Below are 22083 nucleotides of genomic sequence, written 5' to 3' on the forward strand. Positions count from 1 at the left end.
ATATGATCTTGAAATAGAGCTGTATCTGCTATACAAATGTACAGAGATGCTCTCCAAACCTGGCATCACTGGAAAATTGCGGTATAACACACTGAACACAGAACTGAAGCTGACCTCCCACCTAGAACTGAACTTTTTAACCTTTCTTGAACAATTTGGATTAAAATTTGTGTACTCGTGCTTTGCTGCCTTTTAAAACATACATACTGTCAAAAACTTTACTGAGTCTTTTTGGAATGACTCAGCGTCAACAGTATGAGTTCTGATCTGTGCTTTAATTCACTAATCGTCACAGAAGCCATTAAGGGAGAGGACCGCGTGTCCCTAAGCTAGTCCTGTACACCAGCACTGTTTCAGTTCTGCTGTGGTTTGAACAGCTATTGCTTCCTGCTCATGGCAAGAGTCTCCACAGTACTGCCAACATGAGTTCTTATTTCATACTAACGGACTACATTTCAAAAATGGCGCTTTTCTTCTTATAGACAGTACAACTTAGGGATGAGGAATCTGTGATCTGCAAGCCCTATTCAGGCCTCTGCTTGATTTCATAGGGCCACAGTATAAATCCAGTATTTTTGATGACTTTCTCCCCACACCCTATTATTTTTTTACATTGCAGAAGAGCATAATAAAACTATTTTAAGGGTGATATTTTTTAAAATTCCAAATGATTGATGTTCATTGCAAAAGTCCCACCTAATAAAGCACTAAACATATTGTACTCTTTAGATATCCTCAACGATGAAAAAAAATCTTTCTTTGTGACTATGATTTTTATAATTAGTCAAAAGGACTAAGCAACACAGAGTCAAGTAATAGATACTACATTTTGGATGACAAATGGGTTTCAACAATAAAAAAGAGGGATTTTGTTGGTTGGTTTTAAAATAAAACAATTACCCTGAAGAAGGGCCTCAGAGAGGCATCTCACCATGCACTGAGAGAGGCCAGGACCGTCCAGATAATCTGGTTTCTCCACAGTTGGCCTTTCTGTATGGATGTGTTCTGGTACATTTGCTAGAAAAGAAACTCATTGTATTATGGTTAATTTGTTATACTTAATCAGTAATTCTATTGTTACCTCAAATAAGCAATGAGCAGTCTCAGTTTCTCTAAGGGGAAACCCCCTCCCACTAAATTACTGTTCTCCCAATATGCAGATCATTATACAATTATATATATGATTGATATATTTTCTTTCTAAGTCTGCAGCCTTTAGTAGAACAAAAGGCTTCTTCTGTCACTTCTCAAATAAATTAATCTGCGGAAATAATGAAATAAACACTTTTCAGTCTTCTTGCACGGTCCCAAGAATTAGTCAAAATCACCAAGATTTTGCTGTCCTTCAGATGTTTTACTTGCCTCCTTGGGGCTCATCATGACGCTCATGCTTGGAGCTCTCCGGTTTGCTCACAGAGCTAGGTTGGAGTCAGAGGATCCTGGGGCTAGAAATGATCTTGGGATCTGTCTAGCTGTTTCCCTTCCCTGTGCTTGAAGTGGCCCAAGGCTGATAACTATGGAAAGTGACGCACCGGATGCACCTCAGCTGGAACTGCTCTGTCTGCTCAGACACGTCGGGAGTCTTTCATTTAAAGGAACTCCAAGATTTGAGCTCATATGCATGAAAAGAGACATCATTTTCATATTACAGTTGGAGAAAAGCAAGAGGTTAAAGAAAACACTGGTCCTGGATGATCCACATATTGTGTAACCAGGCCTCGAATATAGAGCTAAAGACAGTAATCATTTACTCATTCCTGAGAACCACTCTAAATCATAGAATAGCTTGAAAGAAATTCAGGGCTATTACTTTCAAATATATTCACTGACTCTTCCAATGTAGTTAAACGAGTAAATAAGCCTATTTATTTTTATATAAATGGCGTCTCTGAAGAGTTGAAAATATTTTGCACTGTTTATATATGCACATGCATTGGACATTTCCCTGCAATCATCTTCATACTACTTTTTCCCCTGTAAACTTCAGCCAAGAGGGTTCTGGCTGACCACAAATCTTGCATGTGTTAAGAGTCCATGAAGTTTTACTGTATTCATCTGACGGCTCAATCTTCCTCAACTTCATCCCCGCCTTAAAACTTCGCAGCACCTTGGACTCACCTGCCTGTCTCCCCACCCCCCGTCCTTTACCAAGGCAGCTGCGGAGGCGACTGCTGCCCTGGTCTGCTTGCCTCCCTCCAGCCTCTGTCCTTTGCTGCAGCTAGCATGGTGTGTGCCCCTCCCTGGCATCCACGGCTGGTCCCCTCCCAACTCTCTTCCGAGCAGCGTGGCTAGGAAGAAACCACGTCGGCAAAATGGTCCTGCACCAGGAGTTTAAACCTCATTGAGCTAATAACCACAGCCCGGACACAAGGACAACAGCAAGTGACTAACGGGAGACAGCGGGGCCCAGACCAGGTCCAGGTGCACTTTCACTCAATGACGGTTAATTCACGTGCTTGAGATGTTCTATTCTCCCACAATTGGGTACACTCTGGATTCAAATTTTGAAACTGCTTCACTTACCCTCTTGCCCCCTCAGAAGACAAAAATCCAAAGCCACACAGAAGTATTCTGAATTATCTACCACTTGGGGCCGTTAGTGGCCTGTCAGCATCTTTCCAGAAGAGTGAATAATTCAGAATTCGGTACGTGTGTTTTGATTTTAAACATTTTCCTCAAAAAATATTCAAAACAATTTTACAAGAATATGAATTATCTATGTGATAGAAAAGGCTCCATTTTATTGGAAACAAAACAAAACAAGGGAAACCACAGAGTGTAAACCGCCCAGTGGGAAGATGACTGCTGAGACTTGTGTGAAGAGAGGAGAGACCACAGGAAGTCATCTTTACCCTCTATGACTTGCCTGATAGCACCTGTCTGTGATACACTGTTCCTTGGTTTTTAAATTCTGCTTCTTTATTGGGAAAGAGTTAACTGTCAGGTAGAGGAACTGCCATGTTTATACTTCTCTGCAAATCTAGGGAAGAAGCAGCCAAATGTAGATCAGCTCAAGTAACAGCTCTCCTTGGGTACTGACTCCTTGCAATGCCACAGAACACATTCAGTCTTCTATGACCCGGTAATTAGAAACACCGCTGTGGCTTTGTCACCTCCCTGCTGAGGAGCTGAAGTGTGAAGCTGAACCCAGGGCTGGTTCTACAGACTGCACTGCAGGACATGGGGAAGGGGACACTCGAATGCCACTGACCGCCCAGAAATACCGCCCAGGGGAGGACAGGCCTATCACTAATGAGAATTTCTATGCCTCAGTCAAGAAATGTCTATTACATTTCATTCTTGGTAAAGGAGAAAGAACCCAAAGGGTTCTTTCTTGGGACTGGATTCTGGATCCCGTCACCATGTGCAGCTAGGCAAGACACTTTACTGCTTTGGACCCCAGCCTACTCAACAGGAAGGCTGGGAAGATGATCTCTAAGTTCCCAAAGTTATGAGAGCTCAAGCTTCCAGTCTTGGAGTGAGGTAACTTCGACAAAAGATGAGCAGATCAGGCACTGCTCCCCTGGAGGTTACCTTGAGGTGCAAGGTCAGGGTGAAGCACTATTTGTCTTGGAAGCCAGCCAGAAGGGCTGACCGGGGCCCAGCGCCATTAGTTCACGGAGTATGTCTGGGCCCAGGCAATGCCCACGTGGGAGTAGCAGTACAGGAATCCCAGCACAGAGAGGGTCACACACGGCCAGCCTGCAGGGGGAGAACAGAGATAGAGGATGGTTAGGAATGTCCGGGGCAGGACCTCCCACCGGTCCAAACTGTCCCCTTTGGAGAAGGCAACTCAGGAAACAACGTGGGCCTCCGTTTATGCATTAAGACACATGCCTCCTAGAAAGTCTGCACTAACTGGAACACCAGCAAGTTGATCCCTATGTCCCCACTGGGAATGGGTCAGCATAAAATGAGGGGGTGCACTATAGCACATGCAAATTACGTTGAGAAGCAGGACAAGCTTTTAAAGAATACATATTTAGAAGACTAACGTAGTTAATAATCAAAAAAGATGAAACATCCATGAGACCCATAGAAAATCTCAAAAATGTACATTGACCATTCTATTGAATTGAGTGCCGTCTGCCAGCACACAGAAGAGGGCCTACATTAAACATTCAGTTTCAAAAGTCAAAGCTTTTAGTGGTTCCTTCTACAAGTACTTGTCTTAGAATATCTGATGTTGTTTTCTTCTTTTTTAAAAAATAACAGCCCTCTCTGCTACTTGTTACTTAATGATCTCCATGTCTTCTACATGTTTCACTTATTCAAACACTGGGGGCTTGGGGAGCCAGAGGTGCTGTGGAAGGTACCAGATGCCAAAATAGAAAGATTTAGTCCTGTGTCAAAGGTGCTCTCCCTTCAGCATGGAAAGGACAAACACCCTCCAGTGGGATTTACGAGCCATGTAATGTGTGCTAGGTAATGATGTGTACAGAGCACATTTAAACTGCACCATGGGAGATGAGCAAGAGACGTCAGATGGAAAGGAACCAGGACAAGCTACCAGAGAGATCACTTGACGTGTGACCATAAAGGGGTCATCCAAGGAACAGGGATCATGTGATGTGACTACTGCACAGGGAGGGGCGGGCAGGGTAGGGACAGAAGTAGGAGGAGGGAAGCCACTGAGGGTGATTATAACTCTGGCAGGCTCTCTCCTTGCTAAGTCAACCATTAGTTACTATTATTAATATGACATAGGTTCAGTCAATATAGCATAGTGGTTAAGTGCAGTTGCTGAAGTGGAATTGGACACAAGTTCAAATCCTGGCTCTGCCACTTGCCAGCTGTGTGACCTTAACGAATCTCAAATGTAAAACTAGGAGGGATAGAGCAACTTACTGAATAGTGTCTTTATAAGGTGCCACAGACTGAATTGTGTACTCACTCCTCAATTCATATGTTGAAGCCCTAACCCTCAGTGTGATGGTACTTGGAGGTGGGGCCTTTGGGAGGTAAATAGGTTGAGATGAGGTCATGAGGGTAGGGCTCTCATGATGGGATTAGTGCCCTTATAAGAAGAGATACCAGAGACCTGGCTTCCTCTCTCTCTATGGCCTATAAGGACACAGTGAGAAGGCAGCCATCCACAAGTCAGGAAGAGAGTCCTCACCAAGAACAAAACCATCAACCAACAAAACTTTGATCTTGGATTTTCCAGCTTCCAGAGAAATAAATGTCTGTTGTTTAAGCCACCCAGTCTATGGTATGTTGTGATGGCAGCCTGAGCTAAGATATAACAATTGTGTGAAGTGATGTAAAGACCTGCACAGTGTCTGGCCCATGGTGGAGCACTAAAGAAAGGTAGTGATGTAATAGTGGTATTGAGAGGGTACAGAAGTCCTTCTACACCAAGATTAGAGTGACAACAGGGAGAGCAAGCCCTGGTCTTCCTCCTAACTCCTGTCTTCCCCTTGCTCCTGGGACTGGCTTGGCACAGTGTTTTCCCAGGCCCTGATGGCAAGAGAAGAAAGGGCAGCAGAGGAGGCCCAACAGCCTGGCTCTGGGACCAGTACTGCAGTCCCACCTCCCGTCTGCTAGTCGGCCAGGCTAAGAGTTTCCTATACCTGCTGGAACAAATTACCCCAGACTTAGTGACTTCAAAGAAGAGAAATTTATTCTCTCACACTTTTGGAGGCCAGAAGTCTGAAATCAAGGTGTTGGCAGAGTTCCCCTCTCTCTGAAGGCTCTGGGGGAGGATGCTTCCTTGCCTCTTCCAGTTTCTGGTGACCCCAGGCCTTCCTTGGCTTATGGAAGCCTTTTTCCCTGTCTCCTCTTCTCTAATAAGGACACGACCAGTCATTGGATATAGGGTCCACTCTAAATCCAGGATAATTTTTTCCTCAAGATCCTTAACTAATTATACCTGCAAAGACCCTATTTCCAAACGAAGTCACATTCTGAGGTTCTAGGTACATATGAATTTTGTGGGTGCTATTCAGCTCAGTACAGCCAGGTACTTTTTCAAGCTTCAAGACAGACCCATCCTGCCTGGAGGCGCCCTCAGATCCCTCACCGCTGTGGCTCAGACACAGATGCCAGGGGACCTTTCAACACCTGGTCCTCAGTAGCCTCAGGGAGCAGGAAGCGGGGAGGGGGCTTCAGGTGCAGGAGGCGAACCCAGACTTCAGCTGTGTTTAGGGTAAGGCATCAGCACTTGTTCGGTAAACACAGAAACCAGAGGCTGGCTGCAGAAGTGGGAGAATGGGGATGTTTCATTTACACAAAGCTGGGCCTGGGGAATGGCACAGCTGTGCTTGGCCCCGAGGCTGTGAAGGCACATCCCTGTGAAAGCTCCTGCCCAGCACACAGAACTGCAAGGAGCCCTGCCCAGAGGTAAGGCATATACATGTTCAGTCTGGACCACAGCTGGGCCCTGAAAATTCTCCCTGGTGTTACTGCATGCCATGCACAGAGGCAGCTAGACAGCAGTAATCCTGACGCTACTAGGAGACCGTAGCAGGATCTCGGTTTCTCTATCTACACATTGGAGGTCAAAAATAAATAAAAGCATGTGAACTAAAATAAAATCACAGGTTTGCTAGTGCTTTTAAAAAGTATTTCAGAAAGGCAAAGGATTACCTGAGAATTCTCTTATGTACACACAACTCATTGGTCTTTTTAATGCATGAGTGTTCCTCCAGACAGTAGCCCCAGTGTGTACCAGATGGCATTCAAGAACCCATTCTCCTTTCCTGACCTCAGGAGTAAGATACGTGATGACAACAAAAAGAGAGATTCCACAAGCCACCCTTCCATAGCATTCAACCAACACTGGACGAGCATTTGCTATGTGCCTGGCTCTGTTCTTCAACTGCGGCTGCTGCTAACCAAGCAGATGTGGCCCGAGCGTGACAGGGTGCTTGGGGCAGAGGCCCCTCTTCATCAGGGCTCAGATAAACACAGGATCATAAAACTGGAAATAAATGGACTGTCATTCTGGCAACATGCCAAGGGTTGCTGTGACACACGGTCATCCAGGCTTGTCGACCGCTAACAAAAAAGATGGCATCAGAAAGTGTTCTGTCCCGCCAAAGGAACAGGGATCTCATCCTTCGGCCCTCTCTCCCCCTGGCCTCTCCCTACTAAGTTTTCTTCTTCCATGTTGTCCTTTCTCACCAGGCTTTCCAAACCTATGTGTCCAGAAAACTCCCTTATCCCCACATCCTCAAACCCATGCATGCATACACACACACACACACACATCATTAATGTGGCTTATAGAGACTGGTAGGCTGTACTGTACTGGTCAAAGGAAAAGATCCTACTTTAGGGCTGAAGCCCCCCGCACATGCTGTTCATTTACGGCTGGGCCCCCAGAGTCAATGATAGGTGCAGCTTCCTGGTGGGCTTTTGATACCTAACAAGATGCAAACAGGTGAACACTTTGAACAGGTGAACAGCGAGGCAGCATTGAAGATATTAAGAACAGTGTGCTAGCGAGTCAGACAACAGTTGCAAAGGACTGGGGTATACAGTTAATAGGACAGATTATTTAACAGATACAGCGAAATGCATATAAGCAGGATGTTTAGCACAATAAAGTCAATTAAGAGGACCAAGGTAGGCGTATAATATATGGAGTTAATAGGTGGCTGTATCATGATATTGTTAATAGGATATTGGTGGGTTGTATAATAACTACAGCTAATGAGAGACAGGTAGGACACAGAGGGGAATGGCTGTAGCTAATAGAAAGTGAGCCATGTAATTTGACTTGAGGTTATTAAGGCTGAGCCTCTCTCTGAGCAATTACATCAGTAGGAAAGGACTAGAAAGGCAGAGGTTCAGGACACTGAAGGAAAAGACCGTTATCATGCAGGGCCATGAGAAGTCAAAGGATATCTCCAGCTGGGTTTCTGGAAAGTGAAGGGATAATCAGAACAAGAAGCAGGTCTAATGAAAAATATTGTTTCACAAGTAATGTTATAGAATGGTGCAGCCACAGTGGAAAAGAGTACGGAGGTTCCTCAAAAAAATCAAACATAGAATTACCACATATATACCCAAAAGAATTAAAAGCAAGAACTAGAAGAGGTATTTGTACACCCAAGTTCACAGCAGCACTGCCTCCAACAGTCCCAAGGTAGAAGCAACAAGCATCCACTGACAGATACACAAAACGTGGTCTACATATATAATAGAATATCAATCAGCCTTAAAAAAAGGAAATTCTGACACGTGCTACGACATGGGTGAACTTTGAAGGCATCATGCTAAATGAGATAAGCCAGTAACAAAAGGGCAAATACTGCAAGATTTTCACTTATATAAGGTACCTAGAGTAGTCAAATTCACAGAGACAGATAATACAATGGTGGTTGCCAGGGGCTGGGAGGAATGGGGAGTTAATGTTTAATGGGTACAGAGGTTCAGTTTTGCAAGGGGAAAAAAGATCTAGACATGGATGGTGGTGATGCTTGCGTAGCAATGTGAATGTACTTAACACCACTGAACTGTAGAATTAAAATGGTAAATTTTATGTTATATGATTTACCACAATAAAAAATTATGCTGAATGAAAGAAGCCATCAACAAAATAATACATGCTGTATTATTCTACATATATAAAATGCAAACTGATTTATAGTAACAAAAAGCATGTCAGGGGTTGCCTGGGGCTGGAGCAAAGGGAGAAACAGATTACAAAGGGGCACTAGGAATCTTTGGGGATGATGAAGATGTTTTGCATCTTGATCATGGGACAGTTTTTCAGGGTATATACAACTGGAAAATACATTAAATGGATACATTTTATTGTGCGTAAATTATTTCTCAATAAAGTTGTCATAAAAAAAAATTTAAAGGTGTTCTTGGAACATTAGCAAATCACAGGCTTGTAGTACTCTACTGCAATGTCCTAGGCTATATGTGCCCCAAGGTATTCAAACAAAAGATGCAATTCATTTATTTTTAACATCTTTATTGGAGTATAATTGCTTTCCAATGGTGTGTTAGTTTCTGCAGTATAACAAAGTGAATCAGCTATACATATACATACATCCCCATAACCCCTCCCTCTTGTGTCTCCCTCCCTCCCTCCCTATCCCACCCATCCAGGTGGTCGCAAAGCACGGAGCTGATCTCCCTGTGCTATGCGGCTGCTTCCCACTAGCTATCCGTTTTACATTTGGTAGTGTATGTGTCCATGCCACTCTCTCACTTCGTCCCAGCTTCCCCTTCCCTCTCCCCGTGTCCTCAAGTCCATTCCCCACGTCTGCGTCTTTATTCCTGTCCTGCCCCTAGGTTCTTAGAACCACTCTTCTTTTTTTTTTAGATTCCATATATATGTGTTAGCATACAGTATTTGTTTTTCTCTTTCTGACTTACTTCACTCTGTATGACAGACTCTAGGTCCATCCACCTCACTACAAATAACTCAGTTTCGTTTCTTTTTATGGCTGAGTAATATTCCATTGTATATATGTGCCACATCTTCTTTATCCATTCATCTGTCGATGGACACTTAGGTTGCTTCCATGTCCTGGCTATTGTAAATAGAGAACATTGTGGTACATGACTCTTTTTGAATTACGGTTTTCTCAGAGTATATGCCCAGTAGTGGGATGCAATTCATTTTTTGATATGATGCTGGGTCTTCAGTCCCTCACCTCCCTAGGGGCAGGAGGACTTGCCATGTGTGGGACTGAACACTGGGCTCCTCTCATCATGCTTTCTTCTGCTGGGGCCTCTGAGGAGGACAACCAGAGGAACTCTCTTAGCCATGCCGATGTATTCAGCAGCTGAATCAGCACAAATCCCTATCCTGGGGAAGAAATCAATCCTTCCTAATGGGAGAGGAGTTAACTGAGTTGCTGCATTGTGTATGAGCTATCAATTACCCCATCAAAGGCTTGCTCTGCTGTCAGGATGGGCAATGCTGCCGAGCCTGTGACTGCCATCTTGGCTCTAACAAGGCTTTTTTTTTTTTTTTTTTTTTTTGCGGTACACGGGGCTCTCACCGCTGCAGCGCACAGGTTCCGGACGCGCAGGCTCAGCGGCCATGGCTCACGGGCCCAGCCGCTCCGCGGCACGTGGGATCCTCCCGGACTGGGGCACGAACCCGTGTCCCCTGTATCGGCAGGCAGACTCTCAACCACTGTGCCACCAGGGAAGCCCTAACAAGGCTTTTTTAAAGGCCACATCCCGCTGTTAACCATTTTTAGAAGAAAATGGCTGGTGACCAGCATGTGAGAAAACTTTGCAGTGAAGCCCTTCTTCCCATCCTTGCTTCCAGTCAACCAGAAACATAGTCCCTATCCATAGGTGAGTAGTTTACAAAGAATATGCAATCTACTGTACAGTTTAAAAGAATACACAATCTTTTTTTTTTTTTTAGTTTATTTATTTATCTATGTTTGGCTGCGTTGGGTCTTTGTTGCTGCGCGCGGGCTTTCTCTAGTTGCAGCGAGCGGGGGCTACTTTTCGTTGCGGTGCGCGGGCTTCTCATTGCGGTGGCTTCTCTTGTTGTGGGGCACGGGCTCTAGGCACGCAGGCTTCAGTAGTTGTGGCTCATGGGCTCTAGAGCGCAGGCTCAGTAGTTGTGGCACACGGGCTTAGTTGCTCTGCGGCACATGGGACCTTCCCAGGCCAGGGTTCGTGTCCCCTGCATTGGCAGGCGGATTCTTAACCACTGCGCCACCAGGGAAGCCCAAGAATACACAGTCCTAGTGAATCCTCACAACACCTTGAGATAGAAATTACTAACCTATACTAATATTCTTTCTTGAAGCTATATTGCCTCAAAGGGGCCCAGAGTCCACATCCCAAGGCCAGGGTGTCAGACTGAATCCTACCTGGAGAATAGTCTGAAGGACTTGAGTCTGTCCTTTAGTTTTATCTACAATTATCTATCATTTATCTACCATTAACAATGCCCTAGCTTCCTCCCTCCATCCACTCAGGCAAGATTTCTAGCCAGAGGCTCTGACGCCCTGTGGCCCGTTGTCCTTCCCACTCACCCACTGGCCCGTTGTCCCTCCCACTCATCCACTGCTCAGTCGTCCCCTTGCTGAGCCACAGTTCTCCTGAGGGTTGAAGGACATCTTGACCCTCTCAGCTTGGCTCTTGGGTCCCTACAGCTGGACGGATAGACTCTCACCTTCTGGCCCCATGAAGCAGCAATGTTACCCAGCGACTCACAGCCATTCTAAGAAAGGAAAAAGAGGAGCTTCCCATCCTAAGAGCCATCTGGCTACAAAGGAAACAAGTCTCACCTCTCCAGACAAACTCGCCTTGGCTGGAGCCTAGAACACAAATGTGAAGGATGTATCATGATCATCAAGGGCCACCAACATATCCATCCATAACCCTGGGGATGCAGGTGCATATATAACAGCCCGTATCACCATCTGGGTGAAGACGAATGTGAGACTGATGAAATGCAACCTCTACAGCGGGCCTTTGTGAACGGGCAGGCTCGGAGGATATGCAATAGGGAAATGGAATGAAGAGGTGATTCTCGGAGATGCTGCAGAAGACAGAGACATAGGATGTGGTGACTGATGGAGTTGGGGGCCAAAGAACACACTCCCTCTCACTGACCCTGAGCACTGCCTCAGACGGTACCCTCAGGGCTGACACCAGCTGGCGCACATCAGAGAGACCACACCTTACGTTAATAGACTGATGCGCTACCCTACCAGTTAGTAAAAGCCATGGTCCCAGCCTCCCCTCAGGACCTGTCCTCTGATATAGATAACATCCAAAGGAGTAACACCTGGTTCTGTAGGGGCCTCTAGGACCTGCTCCAGCACTTAGCCACCATCTCTTTGAGTTGACTGGTCTGTGCCCGTGCCTTACCATTTGTTAGATATTTTGAATATCATCCGCACATCCTACATATATACTGCTCTGCCTTGGTGGCATTTTCTACTCTGAGGCCAGTGAAGGCCGAGTGTTTCTTTGCTTGGAGAACGAGCTCGTGCATCAGACTCTAGTCCCAGAGGGGCTGGCTCAGGATCTGAGAAACACCAGGGCACTCTCTGCACCGCCCCACCGGCTTCACTACTGTCATTTCATTAATTATTCAGAAGGACTTTATACGCTGTCTTCATTAAAACAGCTTGCTCTTGACAGCACTTTATTTTTAACAATACTCAGATCTGATGCGGGGAAATGAAAAAGGGCCTTGGTAGCTTTATTTCAGACTTATTTTCCCGAGTAGCCCCAGCCCGGAGATATTGTGGAGCCGTTCATCAAATGGTCCTGAGCCTGCAGACCTTCCTTCACAGCTCAATTTAGAGCTTTCATCTTAATAAAGCTATAGGACAGGAGCCTTTTCCTGTCCAAGGGCTACCTTATTTATTTATTTATTGTTTGCGGTACGCGGGCCTCTCACTGTTGTGGCCTCTCCCGTTGTGGAGCACAGGCTCCGGACGTGCAGGCTCAGTGGCCATGGCTCACAGGCCCGGCCGCTCAGCGGCATGTGGGATCTTCCCGGACCGGGGCACGAACCCATGTCCCCTGCCTCCGCAGGCGGACTCTCAACTGCTGCACCACCAGGGAAGCCCAGGGCTACCTTATTGAAGGATACACAGCAAGAGCACAGCTGCCCAGGCTTCCAAGCCTGTACACTGCTGGGTCTATTTTCAAACCCATGGGCATATGGACAGAAGGTCTAAAGAACAGGCTTTTGCTATCTAGGGTTAGAATAACCATTTCTTGCCTTCAAGTCGTTTATAAACCAGGGCCTCAAACCCAGGTTTTGAGGCCTCGGTGTTCTTTCAAAAAACGCTCAGCTGCCTCTTTCACACCCTCGCGTGAGAAAGAAGAACTAGGTGGTTCTAATTTGTTCAAAATTGAAGCATGAAATTCTAGGGCACTGGTTCTCAAACACGAGCCCACATCAGAATCACCAGGAGGGCATGTTAGAATGCAAGGTCCCATCCCCCAGAGTTCCTGATCCAGGATGTCTGGGTGGGCCCAAGATTTGCATTTCTACCACGATCCCCAGTGATGTGGATTCTGCCGGTCCAGGAGTCACCCTTTGGGACCCCTGTTCTAGGGCACTCCGCACAGGGCTGAGGGAAGAGCTTATACCGGTCGTTCGCACACTGACTGGGCTCTCTCTCGAGCAGAGGGGATGGACGAGCACTGAGCATTACAGGTCGCCAGGTGCTTTGCCGGCTGCACTCCACATCCTCACAAACACCTTCTCAGGGAGGTATTATTCGCTCCACTTCACAGAAAAGGATACTAAGCATCAGAGAAGGAGAGTAACTTTCTTGAGGTCTGACAGCCAACTGGTCATCAGGTCACACTTGGAACTCACGACAGTGTGGCTGCCTAAGCTCCAAAGCCCTGACTGGCCTCGGACGGAGCACATCGGGGAAGGGCTCACGTCTGAGCCCCACCTCGTAGCGTGGTGTCTCTCCTTTAAATCCTCTGCCTCCAAATCTTGTTTCATCCCTCTACTCATGGTGCTAAGGCAACGGGAAGTGGGGAGCATCAGGTTCATATTTTTAGGCGTCATCATCACTAACTTGCTTGGTCACCCCATCTCTGGGGTCCTCAGTTTCCCCATCTTTGTCATAATTGGGAAAAGAAAGCCTGGATGAACATTTTACACCCCTCGTGGTGGCAGCTGCCTAATTTAGACTGGGGCCACGATGGAGCATGTCCCCAGTGCCTGGATGGTCTTTTATTAAAATTGTAAGAGTCACAATTATTTGATCCTGGCCATGGGCTGAGCCTGCACAGGGCATCCAGCAGGGAGACAGAGAGGAAGGGGTGACGGACGGCCCTCAGAGGGCTTCCTGCCATCCTGAGCAACAGTCATTTGCTGGGCGCTGTGGCCACATTTTAACAGGCGCGAATAGCGTGCCTTTAATAACTCGCGTTGTTCACAGTCAATTTCACATTCTGAGGAAGCCAACCTGCGCTGTAGTTTTCACCCTTCCCCACCTCCCAGCACAAGCCCCGCAGACCGGTGCTTACGGAAGCACTCGCTGCCGTAAAGCAAAATCATTTCACGTGAAACTGAGGACGTGGGGAGAACAAACCAGAGCCACCCTTTCTTACCCTGACAGCGTGAGTAGAAGGTGGAGCTGAGAAAACACAGATTTTCTTCTCTCTCCAGGGCAGGTGGGGGACCTGCTTCGGAGAAAACTGTCCCTGCCGTTGCTGTCACGCCCCCAACTCCGGCCACTGGGGCCAGAGGCTGCGCAATCGGATCACGCTTCCCAGCTGTTTCTCTTCCTTAACGTGTTTTGTTTTAAACAGGCTGATTAGGGCTATTGTTCATCGTTCTTCATGACCACGTAACATAACACGGCGGCGACTGCCTAGCAAATGAGCTCAGGGAAGCGGCTTCCCGCAAACAAAGGGCTGGCGCGCAGTGTGGGGCGGGCTCCCTGCCGCACCGCCCTGACAACCACTCACCCACCTGGGCATTTATGAAGCACCTACCGTGTGCCCAGCGTTTAGACAGGCAGCCTTGACACATGTCACACAAGCAGTCTGAGCCTTCATCTGAGGCCTGTGAGAACGTGCCCCCAAAGGCTAAGAGCACGCTCGGGGCCCCCAACTCTCCACCTAACCTTGCCGTTTGGCTCTACAGCTCCACCTCCAAACGTGCACATAACGGAAGGCTTGGGGAGACACAGACGACAGAGACAAATTCTCAAACACCTGGGCCAGCCGGGATGATGGGCTGACACTAGTAAGTTGACATTGCACTAGGATGAAAATGGCTGAGCTTAACGGTTTTTGTTTTGTTTCCTAATCCAACTATATACATATGGGATGGCGGCGGCCTGGGATCCATGTCACGGGAGGAGGGGTTGACAGACCTGGCAATGTTTATCTGGAATCACGGAGACTCTGGAGAAGAGAAAAGCATATAGAACAGTCTCTACCCTTTGGAAGCAGGATGAGGAGACATGTGCGCACCCCACAGGGGGTGCTGGTTGGGGGAGGGACACTCTGGAGGCAGAGAAACACTCTGGCAGCTGGAGCCCTCCAGCACTGGAACAAGCTCAGGACACTCTGAGCATCCCCATCCAGGGGAAGGCAGCAGAGGCAGGACAGGCGGCAAGGAGATTCCTCTTCTGGACTGGAGGTGGAATAGGTCTGAGAGTCTGTGAATCGGCTCCTTTCTTCCCAGGTCACTAGGACCAGGGCATCCATGGTAAAATGGTCAATGAATAAACAGACATGGGTACATGAGTACTTCTGAGTACTCAGTCACAAGACTCCCAAATCCCTAATACGGGTAATCAAAAATAACAGTTGTTGCAAAATCCCTGATCAAGAAACCCTATATATGTACATCTCGCCTCTATCTTCCCAGCCCATGGGACATGCAACCAACGGACAGAAGTGCCCACAGTTGAACAGCTGAAGCATCATCTACGCTTGTGTGCGTGCCTGGGAGAAGAGGCGCCTGGCAGGTACTGGCTGAGAACACCTAGACTTTAGCAAAGGACGGCAGAGCAGGAAAGCCACTCGTCATCCCGCTTCCTGTCACCACTAAAGGAATACACCAGGGAGAGCTGGAAAGGAAGAGAGAGTGACGCCTAAATCACGTGAACCTCTGAAAAGGTGATGTCAGCAGATCCGGCTGACACGTTCTCTTCCTAAAGCAGTTATTAGATAAATGACTCCAAATTACTTGACTTAAATTTCTCAGCAAAGAACGCAATGATAAAACCAAGCTCCCGGCAGCGGTGGCAGCAGCATCTCTCCCCCCGGAGCTCTTGGGGGCAACAGCGGGCTAGGCACTCCAGCCGCCCCTCGGGAAGAAGGAAATGTTCCTGCCTGTCAGAGCCACCTTTGCTCTCACCTCGCCACTCCCACTTACTGTGTCTGCATAAGTGTATTTTGCTCATCTCCACGCTGAGGAACGGGTTCAGATTGAGCACGGGAGGTACGGCGGAGCAAAGGGCCTGTCTGTGCACCATCCTCAGTGGGCGCAGTCAGTGGCCAGGATGTAGTTTCTCTCTAAGGGTACTGAGCCCAGAGGTTTGGTCTCATTAGTGCCGACTTTAACCACCTGAGCTGCTGCTCACCTTCTTCAAAAGGCACTTGACAGAAGCACGAAACAGCTCTGAGATGAGTTCAGAAAAAATGTGGCTCCAACATTTATAAATGGTATTCGGGAAAGGCATCTTCACTTCCTAGGTGCTGGTGTAAAGAAGGCTGTGGGAAACAGAGGTAAGAAGAGTGTCTAAGCTCAGGGGATGTGCTGCTGGCAGCAGCGTCCACATGTCCCCCAGCCAGCCAGCCAGCTTGAGGCGGGGGTAGCAGCCTGCTCATCCCACAGTAGCACAGAGCACCTCGGTGGTCCTGAGCACCAGGTGAAGGCAGCACAGGGAACGGCCAGCCACAGCCTCAAGGAGCCCGAGGCCCTTCTCTGCTGAAGAAAAATCAGCGCTTCCATGGGATGGGGCAAGGGCTCTTAGGTCACTGTTCCGGGGAGGGAAAAGAAACACAGAAGACTCCATAGGGCCCTCCCATCAAACGCACACACACTGGAGACCCAGGGCTCTGCTGAGGGTGAACAGAGAGGCACAGAGCAGCCCCACATCATAGCTGCTTTTCCTCTGCAGGAGGGTAAGGCTATGGAGCCATGTGCAAGCATGGGGCAAGCATGGCTCTGGACAGTAGCCATGGTCACTGCTGCTGTCACCTCAGGCCACAGGGCACACAGGGGCTAGCGAGAGGGATGTGTGTTCAGCCTGAGAGTGAGAGAAAGCACACACGTGTGAGTGTGGACTCGAGCAAGGCTGACCAATTCCAGGCACCATGTTTTACAAGTGACACGATCACACAGAAGCCACTTCAAGGAGGGTCTAGAAGGGCTCCTCAGGGTGGGCATGCTGATAAGTTAAAGTTTAGCCTGGAAAAAGGCCACGAGGCCACGTGGAAAGAGAATTAATTAGGCTTGTTTTACGTCACTCCGGAAGACAGAACTGGGGCCAAGAGATGGAAGTTAGAGGCAGATTTTGGCTCTTACCAAAAGGAGCCTGTAACGTTTACAGCCTCCCCGTCCCGGATGCCCACCCCTGTCGGCATTCATAGTAAGGATGGCTGCCTCTGATGGGCGATGGGACCAGATGACCCCTTCCAACTCTTAAAGAGATTACAGCCCTGTAAAATTCAAGTCCTCAAATCATCTTCCCCTCCCCCTGCCCCAGGAAAGGTACAGACAAAGACTGAAGTTAGACTAAAAGACCACTGCAGTCAGGTGCAGGGGGAGAAGGGGCATCCTGTCTGGACTGGGAACAGAAAGCAGGGTTCTAGCAAACTGTGGAAATGTCACAAGATACGACAGATTCTTAGTGAGGTGCTTATGAAGATATTTACCTGACATACAGAGTGACTCAGACACGTTTCTGATTACAGAGAAAGATGTTTTTGTGCCTTAAAGACCCCATTCCAAAGGAACACAGTGTTCCTCTCAGGCTACTGACTCTAGCCCGTGATCCTGAGGGTGGGTCTGCCTGGGACAACAAGGCTAGTACTGCCAGAAGCTGGGATTTGTCCCCCGCTTCCAAGGGTCCCTTCTGGCACCCCTGCTCACTTGGGCAGCCTGGATGTACCTGATCCCATGCAAACCTTTGCAGGGAGCAAACATTCAGCAATCTCACACGGGGTGCTCACAGGGAAGCGCTCTTCCTCCCTTGCCCATCTGCTCAGAACCAAACACCTCGAACCAGTTTTCTACGGGGCAGAGAAGACAGGACAGGGCTCTGTTGAAGTGCAGCTGAGGAGGTGCAAGGCAAAGGCAGCCTGGATCTCTCCAGGGATGTTAAGAATTAACTAATGGTAATTAGCTGTAGTCACTAATAAGGAATGAGCACCCTTCCCCGCCGCCTCCTCTGAGCTTCCTGCCCAGCCAGCAGGAGTGGCGGGAGGCTGGGACCCTTCAAGGAAACTCATCCCACTGTTTACTCTCTTCCCGGTAGTCTTTACATGGGATTAATTGTCAGGCTCCAGGGAAGGGACAGCCTCCAGGGAAGGGATCTTAGTTGCCGCAGTTTCTGGCGTGGTTCTGCTTGTGACCTCAGAGCACACATGACACTCTGGACTCCTTGCAGAGTTCCCAGATGCTGCCTCGGTGTGGGTCAACTCAGGGCGTGGAACCGGGCCGTCATGCGCTTTCTCGGATTCCTCTAAAGGGACAAGGCAGTGTGTCTCCGCGAGTCAGCTCTATGGCGTGGATCTGGACTCCCCCGCCATCTGACCCATCACATCTACCCAGTTCTTCCTAACTTGTGTCCCAGCAACGGAGCTTGAAGTGGTGATGGAACTGTGACAGCCCACTCTCCCATGACACTCCTGGGTGGAGGTCTGACCTTGGCTGTTGGCATCTTTCATTGCAGAGCCTCCACCTCCCTCCCCTAGGGGGCTGCCCTGTGCTCCATTTGGGAAGATTTGGCTCCGTTCTTGCTGTAAGGGCTGGGAAGGATCTGATCTTAAACTAATCATCTTCGTGACTCATCATTCAACATTACTGAGCTCCTACTACATACAGGGCACTGGGTTAAGTGCTAGGGATACTGGGGAGATTAAAAGGCTGACTTGCAGTTACAGATACAGGAATTCCACGTAAAAAGATAAGTCATGACCTCAGGGTGTCTCCCAATGTGGAGGATTTTTCCGTGCACTGGACATAATGTCAAAGGCTGGTAAAACTGGACAGGAAGAACTGGCTTCTGTGCTCAAAGAGCTCCATTCTGGAGAAGGAGAACCCAGAGCACTGAAAGCCCGGCCGTGGAGGACACAGGAGCAGAGAGAGCTACGGAAATGTGGACCGCCTTGACTTTGACCATCACCAGTGCGTGAGCCAGAAGGGCCAGCCATGGCTAGCTATTCCACTCTCTTAAGCACATACCTTCCAGTAATTTCCATCCTCTGGATAAACCCTCCCTCAGTGGAAGAAGGCCTGCCCTCCAGTAAGACTGTCCATCCAACAAGACTTAGAATGGATTTTTCCCCCAGATTTTAATCTATTTTTTGACCAGGTAACGCACAATATAAAATTCAAATGTACCAAAGAGTAATGCACAATATAAAATTCAAATGTATCGAAGAGTAAGCAAGGAAAAGTAAATCTCTATCTCCCAACCTCGTGTCCAGTCCACCCAATTCCTCTCCCTAGAAGGTCTGTTTCCAGTTGTTTCTACTCCCAGAGATATTCTTTGCACACAGAAGCATAAACATATATATCCATATATACACATGCACACGTACAAATACATACATACACATATATATATTTAAAATGGTTTTTAACTCTTCATTTTGAAATATGTATTATTTTGAACACAAACGCTACACACACTGTTCATTTCCTCATTTTATTAAGGTTTTATATACGGGGGATTGTTCCATATAAGTACACGTAATGCTGCTTCATCCTTTTGAATGGCTGTGGACATTTCTGACTTTATATACCATAATTTATTTACCTGACTCCCTCTGATGGGTGTTATGTCCATTCTAAGTTTTGCTAATACAAACAATGTCACAATAAATATTTTTGTATAACACTTCATTTCACATGTATGCAAGTATATGTGAATGACAAATTCCTAGAAGTGGAATTTCTGCTGGGTCAGTTTTGGTAGATATTTCCAAACCATTCCCTACAGAGGAGTTACCGCTTTATACCCCAAGACGAATGTATGAGGTTAAACTTTTTGATCTGTGCAATCTGGTGCTTGTAATTTGCATTTCTCTTACTGAGGCTGATATACAAATACTGACTCCTTATGTTGTACACCTGAAACGAATATAATTTTATATGTCAATGACACCTCAATAAAAAAAAGAGTGAGGTTGGGCATCTTTTCATTTGTTTCAGAGCCACTTGTGTTTCACCCTTCTGTGACCTGTCTATTCAAGTCCTTTTTCCACTCTTCTACTAAGTTGGTGCTTTTTTTCTCACAAATTCTAGGGGTGAGAGTGGTTATTTCTATGCCCAGCCTGAAGGGTGTTCTGCAACCATCAACAAGAGTGTGAGGTCAAGGGCGCTGAGTCAGTGGGTAGCTGGCCACAGTCAGGGACAGGCCTGGGTACAAGCTGCTGAGATGGGAGCAGTCACCGTGAGCAATCAAGGGGCCCCCATGCAGGGATCCCTGCCCAAAGAACACGGCCGGCACTAGGTTCCGCCTTCTGTAGCAGCTCAGTGTTCCACTGTTTCTGAATCTTTATTAAGTGAAGAAATCAAGACAAAGTTCTTTACTATTGGCATCATAATCTCTGCAGAGAGTTCTTGGTGAGCCAGGCAGGAAAGGCTGTATACTTCTATCTCCCTCGATACGGCCCTTCAGCTGGGAGCTGGGGCAAGGCTTTATTTGCCTGCCTTCCTTCCCTCCCTCCCTCCTTTCTTTCCTTCCTTCCTTCCTGCCCTGCTCTCTCCCTTTCATTCAACTCCCTCCCGTCCCCTCCCCTCTCTTCCTTCTATCCACCCCATCCACTGCTCACTTAATACTGAATTGTGGGGCAGGCAAGGCTTTGCTCCCTAAGCCTTCTCTCATGCATCTCCCAGTATAGCTGGGTGACATGTGTACCGTAACTAGCATCTATTCCAATGACTTACCCTCTACCTCCTTGACAATTAGGTCTTCCTTCAGTTCTGAGCCAATCACAATGGATGGAATTAAGGATTATATAAATGAGCCTCAGCCACACCATGCAATGGGCCTCGAGGCCAAGGTTCTGGGCTGTTGTGAGCCTCTCATCTACTGCTCCACTAGCCCCTTCTCTGGGCTTTCCTTACCGCCAACCAAGTCCTGGCCTAGAGGCTGCCAGTGGCAAGTCCGGATGTCTGCTTATTACTGTGAAACCCAGGTTTTCTATGTTCCTCTCCAGGATGGTCCAGGGCTGATCATTAAGCTTGTTTTGCTCCTCAATTCTGAGCAATTTCTACTAGAATGGAGGAGGAAGAGGAGGGGAAGAATGGACTTCTTTTTGTTTCCAGTTCTTGTCAGTATTCCTCCAGCACTAGAAGGCGGCAGTGGCTTCAAACTGCAGCTCCTACTCACACTCTCAAACTCAGCAGCACTCGACTCCCTTAAGGTCTAAGAACCAGCCACAGCACCCCTGGTCTGAGGTTCAGGCATAAGCCAGAGGGCACCCCTCCGAGATCTGAGCACCAGCTACCAGGGGCCTCTTCTCTGAGCTCCCACAGTCCAGTGATCCTACCCCTTCCTTTTTATTTCCCCAGCCCTAGGCTTAGTAACTGCTTTCTACAGTTGCTAATATCTGGGTTACTTCAGGGTCCCTTTTTGCTCTTTCAGCCTTCTGATACTTATGTCATTCCCTGGATTAAATCCCTCTGTTTGAAATACCTTGCATCATCTCTATTTTCCTGACTAGACCTTGACTTTGTGCATCACTTAACTCCCAATTTTAGCCCAGAGCCTTATAAGTGCCCCCTGTGGTAGCAGGAGGACTAGGGAAGGAGAAAACAATAATCATGTTGAGTCTGGAGAGGTGAATGGGGGAGACTACCATGCACAGAGGAGGGACCCAAGATTCTGGGGGTTCACCATTTAAAGAGAATCACCTGGAGGGTTCTCATCCAAGTATTATTTCTCCCATAGTCAGAGTCATGATCTGTTGTAGTTTTTTTAATTGCTCCAGGCTGCATTCTGAGCTGGTTCTTCTCTCCCTGCCAGAGATGAGACTGTATAACTCCCAGGAGACAGTTATCCAGGGCTTTTCAACACAATATTTAATCAGTAAAATTTCTTATAGTGAATTATCTTCTCTTTCTCTTTCTGAATTTATAATATGAAAATATGTTTTAAAAAAACAACAAAAAAAACCCCCTATGTTTGGCCCTCCTGGACAAACTAGAGAAGGAGTGTGCATGAAGCAAATAAGTTAATAAAGGGTAGGCTTGCCCAGTGCCCACATACCTCTCCATCCCTTATAAGGAGAGAAGGGTTCAACAGCTTATCTTGTCTAAATTAATAGCTATAAAGGGATATCCAGTTGCTCTAGAATGAGATTAAAAATTCCTTTTGTCCAGAAATAAAAGCAAAAATAAACAAGTGGGACCTAATCAAACTTAAAAGCTTTTCACAGCAAAGGAAACCATCAACAAAATGAAAAAAGAACCTA

At 47.4% G+C, this 22083-nt stretch overlaps 1 protein-coding gene across 1 annotated transcript in view; it reads right to left on the reverse strand.

The window, feature by feature from the left end:
• Positions 1 to 2732: 2732 nt before the first annotated feature.
• Positions 2733 to 22083, reverse strand: part of HHAT (hedgehog acyltransferase) — a 363481-nt gene continuing 344130 nt past the window's right edge. Inside the window, exon 12 of the mRNA XM_060010033.1 lies at positions 2733 to 3702. Within this exon, the coding sequence (XP_059866016.1) occupies positions 3611 to 3702 (92 nt within the window). The 3' untranslated portion in view covers positions 2733 to 3610. The remainder of the gene's footprint in view (positions 3703 to 22083) is intronic.

The sequence above is a fragment of the Delphinus delphis genome, chromosome 1 (assembly GCF_949987515.2).
Source record: "Delphinus delphis chromosome 1, mDelDel1.2, whole genome shotgun sequence".
In the NCBI taxonomy this organism is placed as follows: Eukaryota; Metazoa; Chordata; class Mammalia; order Artiodactyla; family Delphinidae; genus Delphinus; species Delphinus delphis.